Source organism: Tachypleus tridentatus, chromosome 7, assembly GCF_004210375.1.
Source record: "Tachypleus tridentatus isolate NWPU-2018 chromosome 7, ASM421037v1, whole genome shotgun sequence".
NCBI classification, from domain to species: Eukaryota; Metazoa; Arthropoda; class Merostomata; order Xiphosura; family Limulidae; genus Tachypleus; species Tachypleus tridentatus.
Window position 1 is genome coordinate 151,834,827 of NC_134831.1, and position 13,278 is coordinate 151,848,104.

At 29.0% G+C, this 13,278-nt stretch overlaps 1 protein-coding gene across 3 annotated transcripts in view; it reads right to left on the reverse strand.

The window, feature by feature from the left end:
- Positions 1 to 453: 453 nt before the first annotated feature.
- Positions 454 to 13,278, reverse strand: part of spd-2 (centrosome assembly protein spindle defective 2) — a 109,793-nt gene continuing 96,968 nt past the window's right edge. For all 3 annotated transcript variants that reach the window (XM_076514799.1, XM_076514801.1, XM_076514798.1), the window contains exons 29-36: positions 9,467 to 9,662; positions 8,508 to 8,656; positions 6,596 to 6,675; positions 4,146 to 4,364; positions 3,238 to 3,365; positions 2,783 to 2,930; positions 2,377 to 2,435; positions 454 to 1,774 (exon numbers count right to left, since the gene is read on the reverse strand). In XM_076514799.1, coding sequence (XP_076370914.1) covers positions 1,645 to 1,774; positions 2,377 to 2,435; positions 2,783 to 2,930; positions 3,238 to 3,365; positions 4,146 to 4,364; positions 6,596 to 6,675; positions 8,508 to 8,656; positions 9,467 to 9,662 — 1,109 coding nt within the window. In that variant the 3' untranslated portion in view covers positions 454 to 1,644. The remainder of the gene's footprint in view (positions 1,775 to 2,376; positions 2,436 to 2,782; positions 2,931 to 3,237; positions 3,366 to 4,145; positions 4,365 to 6,595; positions 6,676 to 8,507; positions 8,657 to 9,466; positions 9,663 to 13,278) is intronic.

A 13,278-nucleotide genomic window follows, 5' to 3' on the forward strand; every position in this document is an offset into this window, starting at 1 on the left:
AGTTTAATTACTGAACTACGGTTCTGTAATATTGTTGACATCATTCTCAAAGCTAATTTTTCTTGTTATGTGTATTGTTGTTGTTGTTACTACAGGGCTAAGTATTTCTAGATTTCTCAGTTACATGTTACACATATGTGCTGATACAATAAGCATTCAGTTAGTGAAAGTAAAAGTGAAAGAAGTGAAGTTAGACTGCATAATTGCCAATTTAGTTGTAACAAGTGATTTATAAAATGAGTTTCACAGCTCGTATTGTAACAGAGAGTAAAATAATTTGTCTTGTAAATTGGGTTCTAAAGTAACTGAATCAGCCTTGTGACTTTTGATGAAAAAATTCATTGTTTACGTTCTGGATACAACTGTGGTAACCCAAGGGGCAACATACGTGAATTTATCTCTAATGAATGAACAAGCTGCTATTCTTTAGGAAATAAGACTTAAAAGTTTTCTCTGGACACAACACACCTTTATTTGCCTTTTTTTTTTTTGACACACACAAGTTTACATTTAAAACACATTTTCATCTCATGTACACATAAATATAATGATTATCATAAAATCCTTTTTTACAAAATGTATATATTTCTACTGAAATCATTTGAGTTTAAGAACCTAATTTATCCAAAACAAAGAGTCAAACTGATCTAACTTTCAGCGTTTATCACAAAATAGTTTTGTATTTCAAGTTCTCTTTGGAAAACTCATTTTATTCTACAAGCTTGATGTATCATAAAAATAAATGGTAATAGCAGTAAAGAAAGTTAACAGACTGTTTCAATAATAAAAACAGAACATTATAACCTATTCCATAAGTTTAATTTCTCATTATACAGAACAGCATTTTAGCAGTATGCTTTAAGTTCTTAAGCTATATAACACTTAAGAAATAAGCTTCATAATTACTACAATAAACTAGAATGAGGTGTTTAGCTAACAAGAAAAGGTAAAAAGTAATATTTTTATTACCTTAGTAATCCATACAATTTTGTATCATTTTTTAACACAATGATGCTGCTAAATAAATATTCTCACTAATATAGGTTCAGTTTTTGTATCTTCAGAAAGTTTGTTCTTTGAATATAAACCAAAGTTTAAAACTTCTAGATCAATCAATCAATCAGTCATAAGTTTTTATTTATGTCACTATTCAATATAAATAACCAAATTTTACATAATTAATCAAGATAAAATTATTTTTTGAAAGTAATGAAAATAACAGTTTGTAAAATTTGTTAAAACACAATACAATAAACATAAATTGAGTGGATTTCCATACTTGTAACTTTAGGTTTTATCAATTATTTTGTTTAAATATTTGTTGTTAAACATGTTTTAAATAAACAATATGCACAGGTCAGTTTTTCATAATTCTAAAACCTATCTTAGAAAATAACTTTCGTAAGATATAAGAAAATAAGCTTTATTTGACTTTAGTGTGAATAAAAATTACCAATCACCAATACATATTAAAATACATTTTTATACATACATGAAAGTCCTCTTTAATTAGAGATTCACAAAACATACCCATCAAACTGAATTAATCACTCTCTGTACCCCTTATATCTCACAATAGTACCTTAAATACAATACATGTGGCCTTTATAGATAAGCTAGAACACAAATATTAAAATATTTTGGTCATGATGCCTCTCCAGAGATCTGAACACTGATATCATACCCCATGTCTGTGTGAAGGACTAACACACTCTGGTATTTACCCTGTTTGGTTGGTTTAAACTGAACTGGAAGGCTAATGTAATGTCTGTTCCTGTTTAAAAAAATAAAAAATCAAACATTACATTTACACATTTAGATTTGTTTCACTTTGATTTAAAGTATAAAAAAGTTCTCTTACATGTGATGTTTCAATTTTATTTATTTATCAGTGATTCTAACATTGGTAAAAAAAGAAAAGAAAAGCTGATATTCTATAAAGTCAGTTAAATGCACAGCAGACACCAAGCAACTATTTTTTTTTTTTAACTGAATGTTTTAACTTTTAATTTTATGTAAAATAACCAGAGAAATACCTTTAAGTGATAAAAACAACTTATTTGCAAGTTCATTAATTTGAAACATTAAAGCCAAATGACTAAAACATGACCTCTCCTTTGTTAGATAGATACACAATTCTTTTATACTACTAAAGTGTGTTAAAAATGATCAGTGGATTTATTTCAATTTCCATGCTATTTTAAATTTATTACAAGAAAAAAAAAGCACAAACTAGTTTAATTACAACATAAGTAGCATTATGTATGTATGTATACTTTAATACTTAAATTCATAAAACTTATAATAAAAATTTCTAATACTAAGAAATAAAACTGAAACTTATTGTTTGAAACATACAAAATGTAGAAAACTTACTTAATTGTGAGTTCATTATGCTTGACTAGAAATGGAGGTATTGGAATAACAACAGAGAGCTGGAAGATAAAATTTATTTATATCAAAAACAAGCATAGCATTTGCACTATAAGATTTAAATATTTATTAAAAATCTTGAAAGTAAGTTTTGTTTACACTGTTATTTGAAGCATTTCTAAGTGTGTATCAGAACTCCATATGATATCCATCTTTTAAAAAAATATTTATAGAGGTAATGTTCTTACTTTGAAAACAGAGTTAAACAACAGATGAAAATGTTTTTAATCTGAAATATGTGATGCTTGTTATTTCTTTTTCAATGTATAACACCATCACAAGGTGTCTCAGTTATTTCAGAGTATTAATTACTAATATAAACACATTTTCTATCTTAAAGATATCTTACTTTGTGATTTTCTGTAGATACATTTTTCAGCATAAGTTTAACAGTAGCACTTCCTCCAATTTGTGTTACTGGAAAGTTAATTTTACTGGTTACTGGAAACACTGGTTGTCTTGAATTTTCCTCAATAGAATCTCCAGCACTAGCACTTCTGTTTAAACAAAACACCATGTTTAATTTCAGCTAAAAGTCTTAGTGTACAATATTATCACAAAATATCCTCAAACATACAACAGTCTTCAAATAAGAGTTGTAATCTTGCATTTAAGACTTCATCAATATAAAATAACAATTTATTGCTGTTTTTATCTAATATTTCATAAAAACAAGTTAAATACACAGAAGTTCTTATAAAAAATCTGTAACGTATATGGGTGAGCTTTCATTTTATTTTCTAGTTATTATGAACTTAAAGCTATATTTATTTATGTTTGTCCCAATAAAAATGTTCAACATACCTATTAGAAGGCTTGGATAAATATACATCATGTGATGATATATCCATATGATTAGACTTTGGAATGTAAAGTGAGGAATGGCTGGTCAACTTGTTATGTACTACTATGGATTGTGGATTATCAATGCCCTGCAAAGTAATTCAGTTAATACACATAAAAATTTAGCAGATGTAATCAGCTGAATTAGACTTACCTTGTTACAATAATTGCAAGTCTTTAAACTAAAACCACCTTAAAATACCAGATAATTGATTTAAAAAAAACAACAATTAATTACTGTTGTAATAAAACCAAGAATAAAATAAAAATTGTAATTACAGATATTTTAGGATTTTACATTTCTATACCAAAAATACTAGAAAATATGCTGTAAATAGGGACAGTCAACAGACATATGTGATCAATAATGTAACTGATATTTAGGTAAAATTTAACTTTAGGATAGATTCTACTGTTCCACAAAATTTATTCCTGTGGCTAAGTACTAAAAATAACAGTCAATTTTCTTTAAAGTACAGCATTATGAAGGTTTTATTATTGTTAAGGAAGAGAGCAATTCTAAACGTTAACTGAAGTCATGTAGATATCAATGTTATAAGTATGAACACAACCGTAGTTGTAAATTGATTTTTTGTATTCACATTGTTGAAGAAAAACAAAACTTAAGAAAATTAAAATTATTTGATATTAACAGAGAAATACAAATGTTGAATGTTTAGGAAAAATTATCACACATCTCAAACTTTACAGAAAACAGCTTAATTGTTTTCTTTGGGAACCTGTGAAACAATCAAGACTTTGCAAAATTTGTTAAAAACTAGAAGGCCACACACATGTATCATAGTATAAGGATATCTATGAATATTTGTGCATGAACACATATCTGCTATACTTTTAAAATGCCAAACCTTTCCTTCCATTTTCAAGTGTTCACTCTGTCTTGCTTGATCCATGGTCTCCATAATGATCTCCCAAAGTTGTTTGTATAATCCAGCCTCTGCTGGACTAAACACAAGTTTGACACTCACAAATTGATAAGGCTCAATTTCACCACTGTCAGGTGTCACACAAAAGACAGAAGATGGCAATGGTTGTACCTGGTTTACAGTTTTCTCTCCAGATAAATCCTGTGATGCATGTTAATTGCATTGTAAAAAATTTTAGAATATTAGAAATATTTTTAATTAACTTACATTTGAATGCTTTGTATTTAGTTCTGTATGACTAAAATATTCTGAGATTAAAACCAGTTTGTGAATTACACTAAACAAATTAGAAAACTCCTACATCAAACATACTGAAAATCACCAGTCTAATGAGGAACCTTTAGTCTAATCAACAGTTCTTCAGATTAGCAAAAATCTGACAAAGATTTACTTTATTTGAATGATAGCCACACACACACAAATGTGCATGCACCATTTAATCTTACATAAACTATGATGTATATTTTTCTCTTAAATTATTTCCTGAGATCAGTTTGATATTATATTTTCTAAAAACAAATTCCTTATGCCATGAATTCACACAATAACTAATGCAGCTATTTTAACCCTAAAACACCTGTGTTTGGTGATCCTTCACACATCTCTTTTTTAGTTTGTTTCATTGAATAAAAAAAACAAATGAACTACAACATGAAATCACTTGGAACTATAGATGCACCAACTATAAATTAAATAACTTTTGTAAAATAAAATATCCTTCTTTCATGTGATATTTACATGCATTCCCAACTTGTAAATTGAAAATCTTTCTCTGGAAATATTTTCTTTAAAAAGAAACAAAAACACGCATATCTTTGTTGTAATTTCAATTAAGTTTTATTATACAATTTTGTTTTGTTTAGATTTAAAAAAATACCATATGAAGTTTTTCAACATGTTTGTAATTAATGTTGTGTAATAACAACTTTTTTACATTTTAAAAATTTATAAAAGGAGCCTACTACCTTGAAGTTGTTAATTAGAAGAATTACTAACAAATTTTAACTATCATATTCATTTATATAAATGATTTTTTCTTTGGCAATGCAAACAAATAATTACTTAAGTCAATTACATTTAATATAAACATATAATGAGCAGCAGCCTTGCACTGATGAAACAAATCTCAATATGGTCAAATAATATTACCAGGACTGAAAGTGATCAGTCATATTTTATTCTGGAAATACACTATCAGCTTAGGCTTTTATCATTTTGATCCAATTTCTATGGCAGCTTCCACTAAACCAATGTGGAATATAAATATACCAAACATTTCAGTTGTTTCTGTGTGTGGGGTTCACATAACAAATGACCATGAAAGTTGAGTTGATGTTCTAGCTGCCTTAATGATTGCCATTCTATCAAGGACGTATCTATCTTGCTCTCTAAGGGTATGGCTGTAATACTATAATACTACACATTGTACATGGATGTATAAAACACTACCCTTAAATGGTAGTTTAGATGATATTTCTGGGCCTTACCTATGTTTAAGTTTGAATAACCAGTCACATGAGTAGCATGAAGTGTTCTCAGTGAACCCAATGTCAATGTTATAAGGGACATTGATTTTAAACCCATCTGTTAGATGATCTCGGCCTTATCAAAGATACTTAATCAATTACAACTGACCATTCCACATACCTAAAGCAAGTACACACAGAGTTTGTCAATAAATACAGATTATTTATATTTCTTTTACAATTTTACATTGTATCTGATCTCTTTCATTTCATTACCATAAACTGAGTTTCCCAGAAATTCAATGCTTCTTTGCAATACACATCTTGTTGAACCTCTTGTTATTAAGTGGACCTATCTAATTTCTCTAAAATTAACTCAATTTTACTTGAAAATACTACACTGGAAACGATACTGATTTACACAGTTAAAGAATGGTCTAGAATATTAACCAGTGACTTCCAAAAGTTCTTACACATGAAAACGTTTTGTAACACTATAATGGCTAACTAAAGCAAGAACAATTCAGTTGTACAAAAGATAAAAGATTCAGACTGGCACTGTTTTTCTCATACCCATCAATGTTCCTTCTTTTCTGTGCCATATTATGCTAAGATAATACTCAGAAATTTTAATATTTTTATCCAAAGCATGCTAAAATTAACCCAAAAACAATATAAAAAAACACACCAAAAAAACCCATAAGTTTTGGTATGTATAAAATTAGATGTATAAAACTTTTATGGAGAAAGTTTCAACTCTGAAGTATTAACAAAATTTGAAGAAAAATGAACACAAACTTATTTTCTATGAATACTTTAAATCCATGAAACAATTTTGTTCTTTAGCAATTGGTGAGCCTCACTCAGAGGCATGAAGTTAATTTCTTTTTCATCAGAGCTACTCACCTCAATAACAGGTACTGCAACAGGGCACAATCTCCACTTCACCTTTTTGTTACACTGACTCTTTAATTCAAACGAGTAACCTGATAGAAAAAAAATAATCTCTTAAGGTGTTACAAATACAGCAGACACTTCATAATATTACATTAGAAAATATCCTAAAATCCAATCACTTTGTCTAAAATTTTCTTCAACAGCACACTATTAAAAATCTTCAACTTACCTTTCCATAAAATAAATTAATAAATGGGAGAGTGAAGTGGAAATCTTGAAAACTATATTTTGAACACAATATTGTTCATAACTTTAGATGGTTGGTAAATAGCACTTATAATACTACCCATAGGCAAGTATTCATATAACTTTTTATTCTTTCAATTTAGCTATTCCTGATTTTATACTAGACACACTGAATTTATACCTAATAAAGTGTAATCAATAAAACATTACACAAGAAATTAGATAAAGTGCAAAATTTCTGGATTTTTACAAACCTGTGATTGCATACAATCCTACAACTATTATTTATACATTTTTTGACTTGAAAACAATGGTTGTCATTTAGCCATCTACCAACTGCTGTGGCTAATCAATCAGATGAACAAAAATAACATCCTAATTACAAGAAGTTTGAAACTTTAATTTTAATTAAAGTATACCTATTATATAGTATTAAAAATATTAATTCTCTGTGTCATTCTTGTCCAACATGTGTTTAACTATTTCAAAAAAACAACAACAACAAAACTTCTCTCTTCCTCCCTGCTTCATATATGCTAGTTAATATTGCTTTTCATTAAGTGCTACTTTTTCTTTGAATGGTATTTCACTGTGGATGAATTTTGAGCAATGGTAGCTACATTTGAATATTGCAAAACATGAGCTGGCTTGATTTTATTAATCTTGGTTGGAAAATGCTGATATTATACAGGTAAATGAGAAATGGAGAGTATTTGTCTCCAATGGTCTTTCTCTGTCTTTTTTTTTTTTTAATTCCTGAACCATTTCTCATTTGTAAGATCCTTTGTGCAGTAATCATATGTTCAGCAATCACTATTATCCAACACTAGTAACAGTATATTAGATTGATAGTTCTTGTGCTTGGACTTAATAAAATCAGTTGATGATGCCAATGTTTTAAAATGTAAAATAATTTGTTGTAAAAAGTTAAAACCAAACACACAAATAAAAACACAATACTGTGTCAACTTACCTGACTTACACAGCAATAGAAGATGAATAATGTACAAATACTTAAAGTCAAAAAATGAACCAAACATAAAAGAATCCTTAGAAACTGCAAAATAATATGATTCTGAATAGAAATTTAGGTTCTTGTGCCATAAAATTAATTTATAGAAATTAATTTTGTAAATGGCACCACTGTGCAATATGCAAATTGTACATGTGTATTTACTTGTTTATATAAATGAAAATTTATGCATTTCTCACGTTTCTTGAAGAAAACCATGCAATATAATATGCCATTAGACAGATGAAAACTTTGGACTTCTATTGTTTATAGAAGCTCTTTTTTAAACAGCTAAACAATGATGCAAAAATGTTAGGAATATTCAAGTATCTAGTCTGTTTTATTTGAAAATAAGAAATTTAACTCAAGTTTATTATAGTGCTTTAAATCTTGTTTCTCTAGTTCATCAGTGTTGCACTTAAGTGTTTACTCCAATATGAAAATTAGTATTAAAGTTTCATTCTTAAAATAGAATGTAACATATTATTGCACATATTTTACTATTCAGAGATGTGCTGTTTTAAGTAGTTACTAGAGTGATCTTATTTTTATATTATGAAAAACTGTGCTCCACAAGTTGTATAATGGAAAGAAAAATAGATATTAGTGAAACAATCTAAATGTTAGTATCAAAATTAACTAATATTTATAAGTTCATCCTACTTGATGACGTGTTGACAACTGTTTCAAATAATTTAATTTCTTTTGGATGCTCTAAAAGAGGTGTTGTAGGTCGTTTATTTCCTTCTTGGTTTAGGTACTGCAACTTCTGTGTCTCCTTCACTGGAGGTGATTGGAGAATATTTGCATGTCTGAAATAGAAAATTCTTGCATGTAATACTTGTGTGAAAAGGTAAAGAAAAAAAAAAAAAAAGATGAAAAATGTAGCTAAGCTTTCTTCTGTAACTTGGGTAAACAGTTTAAACCGTTACTATATGTGCTACTACATTGGAAAAACAACCTAAAGTTTATCCTCACTAAATATTGTATAATTGCAATCTGCCGTTACCAGTATTTAAACATGGGATGTTAGGCTTAGAATGGTGTTTCCACATCAATGCTTTGCCAACTGAGTAACAAGGGCTTATGCCCTAAACAAACAATTTCCCATCTTTCTCATTACAATTTATATTTTGTTTGATAATACTAGGATTTTAGATTGTACCAGTTAGAAAAGAACATTTTTTTTTTTCCAAACTACAAATAAAAACATTATCAGTCATATTGTAAAAAACTTAAACAGCAATAACTTAGGAAAAATATTTTCACAAAAAACAATATTAGAGATGGTTCCACCCTAATCTTCTATAGAATATTTATAATTTAAAAAATCATAATAAACAAATAAGATATTACATTAGTTCTACTGTCTTTTTTAGATTAACAAGCCTTCATTCCAACATTTTTTTTTTTAAAGAAAAAACACAAAACAGCTTAAGCTCAGAGTTCAGTTACAAATAAATTTGTTTTACAAATGCTTACCTACTTTTAGTACATACTGAATGTCTTGAATCAGATTTTAAGAATAACTGTGGAACTTGTAACAAAAATGCACCATATTTTAATCATATGTTATCCCACAGTAGAGACTGATTTAAATGACAACCTTATCAAACACTCACTGTTGGGTTTGATGATAAATGCTGTCTGTCACTGTACTATTTACAGTATCATGTAGTGCTGTGAGTGCAGCAAAAGAACTCATGCTCCCATAAAAACTTGAATCACTTGTTAGGATACCATACAAATTGACTGAAACTTTGTTTATGTTGTTGTAGAAGATGTAAACATTTCTGGATGTAGATGGGTAGTTGATGGCTAAAGGGAGAAAAACAAGAAAGCTAATTACTGACTGGATGGAAGTAAATCAGAGGAAAATAATCTAAATAATACAAAAATTCTAAGGTAAATGCTAATAACAATGGTAGAAAGATGCAAAGACAGCAAATAGCTTACTTATTAGAATAATATTTGAATCATCACTTAACTCTAAACTTGTAATCATCCAAACCTAGCAAAACAGCAAATTGACATGACACACATGGATGAGATGGATCAGAAACAACATGTGAAACACCATCAGAACAAGTATAAATATCCTAATGCTGGAAAATAAAACTGTAATTCACAATTATTTAACTTTCTCTTATCTGTTTTACTTCCAGTTCAGACACTTTAATGCCAGCAACTGAGAATACAATTTTTTGTAATTAATAATTAATTAATTTTTGATAATATGTTAACAAAAATACAATTCACACAAGTACCAATTTTATCATAATGTTTGTAACAGGTATTTTTACAAAACACTTCTGAAATTTCTGAATAGTTAACAGTGATACTTGTATAACCTTATGAATAAAGGTTAACAAAAGTTATTAATACAGGAGTTGAAAAAAAGTATATCATAGCACTCACTCTAAAAAGAAAGGAACATTTAATTTTATTATCCTAACTTTCACAAAATTACAAGATGAGAAATTGTCACATTTTGAAAATAGGTATCACAAAATCATCACAGCAACATATTTCTAGGTACATCCATTATGTTATGTAATAAAACAATTCATTTTTTACCTGCACTTCTGATACTTTGTTCCAATTTTGAGCTTTATTTAGTAAACAGGAATCAAATATTAAAAAGATAAATCTTCCAGAGACATCATTAGGTTAACTTCTGTTACAGGTTTTATGCATAATTTATCTTGGAAGAGTCTCCAATTTTACAAGTTATGTATGCTAATGTATTAAGATTTTAAATAGCCAAAATTTTAATTGTAATTTAAAAGTTAATTAAATGTTAATATATATAAAATGTATGATACTTGACAACAAGATTGATACACAATTTTCTTCATCAACACAAATATATTTTAATACACAAAATAATAATAATAATACAATTTATAATAACAGTTATTACAAATACTAATTAAGAATATTGGTTAATATACAAAAATTTTAAAATTCACAGCTACATGAAGAACAAATTACTTTTTATGCTGATACACAGATGCACTTCACTTGATGGGAATGCTAGCTTAGCTTGCTATACTCTTGTTGGGCCTAATACAATTTACAAGTTCATTTTTTTACCAAGGAAGATATCTAATGTCCTTATTGAAATATTAATGTCAGAAGAAAATTTTCTGAAGTTCAATGGTTTGTAATAAAAATCTATAAATCTTCTTGGTCAAATTTCTATAGTTTTTCCAGTTAATAAGCATTAATCACAATTATAGCTTTAAGGCTTCTACTATACTGACTTTAGCTGACAAAACAATATTCTGTTCTGTCTCTTGGCAAGTTGTTATTTATACTTTAAGGTGAGATTCTCAAATGTTTAAAAATGTTCGAAGACATGCTATTTTTTTCATAAATCACATGTTGTTGATTCTTGCTCTCAAGAATATTCTACAAATTTAGAGAACAGGTGGGGCATGTGCAATACATATCCAACCATATGTCACAAGTATCAAAATGAAACAAACATAGCTGTTAAAATAAATGTATAACAGTAATTCTACTACAAGGCTAAGTTTGCTTCAATCCATACATAAACTAGATGATTAAACAAAATACTGAAATGTTTATTTACCTTCCCTATCACCAGCTATTAACTAAGAAAGCTGATAAAGTTCATTAATGTGTGAGTTTAAGAATTGGAAATACCAAAATAAGTTGACAGCAACTGTGCTGCAATTTTTTAAGTAGTATGGGAACTCACAACCAAAGGAAGCACACACTTGTTTGATGCATCATTATTCATGAGTAATTTTGTTTGAAAAACATTATATTCTTCCCATCCAACATTTACTGTAACTAAAACCATAAATGCTTCAGAAATGTATTTCTCCATAAAAAAGTATTTTTCAAGCATCTGAAAATACTAAATATTACTATTATTAATTACAGGAAAATTTTATCCAATAGATTATAACACTGATTACATTATATCAAATAATACATCACCAAAAATTATCAATGTAGAAAATCCTCAACTGAATATGAACCTATTCTCATTGAAGTTCTATTGTAAATGCAATCATGCAGAGCTGTTAGGTATAAAGGTGAGCAGTTGGGACAGAGAACAAAGTGAAGTCATAATGCCACGATGAAAAGAGATTAAGAATTTTAAGAAATGGTTTCTAGATATAGCACCAGTGGCCCTACCATAAGTTCCAGACTTCAGGCTCTCGAGCTTCGCTTGGTACATTCAATCACATTTTAGATTTATGCACAAACTGATGCAATTAAGTTTTCTACTTTTGTATTTTGCACAAAATTTACTTGAAGAAAACACATTTAAGCTTTTTGGTTCTAACAACAACAATAAACCTACCAATAACCTCCAGGCTTATGAGAATTTGAGACCACTTTGCATACTAATAATTAAACACACTGTAATGTGTTAAAAAAAAAAAAAAAGACAGAACATGGTAGTATAATATAAAGACCTGATAATCAAAACAAATTATTCTTCAGTCCAGATGAAATTTAAGAAGTGCTATGAAAGGAAACTACACATCTAACTTTCAATAGACCACCAAAACCACTAGAATTCATGAAAGTACATCATCACATCTTTTATGCATACAAAGCTCCAAGCTGCAGCCTTTAAAGACTTCATTACATGTTTTAAGGGAAAGATGAAACATGAAACTCGAGGAAAGTGGTTCAAATGGAGGACAACATTAACATCCCATTTGGAAGGGTAGGTTGCTGGGAGGTAATGTATCCAGAAGGAATGAATAAGCATGCTAAGGACAGGGAGAGTAAAAATGGTATTGTAGTGGGAAAAAACAAAATGTATGGGATAAGATCATCTGATATCCTGAAAGTAAGAAGATCCATGGTCAAAGAGCCAGGTGAGAAATTCTGCTATATGAGACAGCCAGCAATAAATTTCCTAGTTGTAGACCAATGATGGAATACCTTCCACTTGTGTTGGTACACTTTCATGGAAGATGGAATCAACTAACAAGGAGGCAACTCATTGTGTGAAACCAGATCTTTTTGCCAAAGAGTAGACAAAAACAAGGAGTGAAGATATAGGAAATGAAAGGTGGGATGTAGGACATATGACTGATGTTGATGATGAAAGTGAGGAAAAATTGGAAGAGGTACAGGAGAAGAGTAATAAGGAGTGGATGAGAGAAATCACCTGATGAAGTAATCAGATGGATGAGTACACAAAGATACTTGTGTTACCAATACTGGCCGGAGGCACAGGCTGATATGGTCTGAGGATGAGGTACATGCAACCAAGAGAGAGGTAATGTGTTGTTGAGGATAGTAGCAAAAATCATCTACACGGGGCAACCCCACTGATGGTTAAGATCCTTGAAAATGAGGGGATCTAATGCCCAATATGTAGGATAAATCTGGTTGGAATATGAAATATATGCAATCAAACTGAAAGCACCCAGTATGA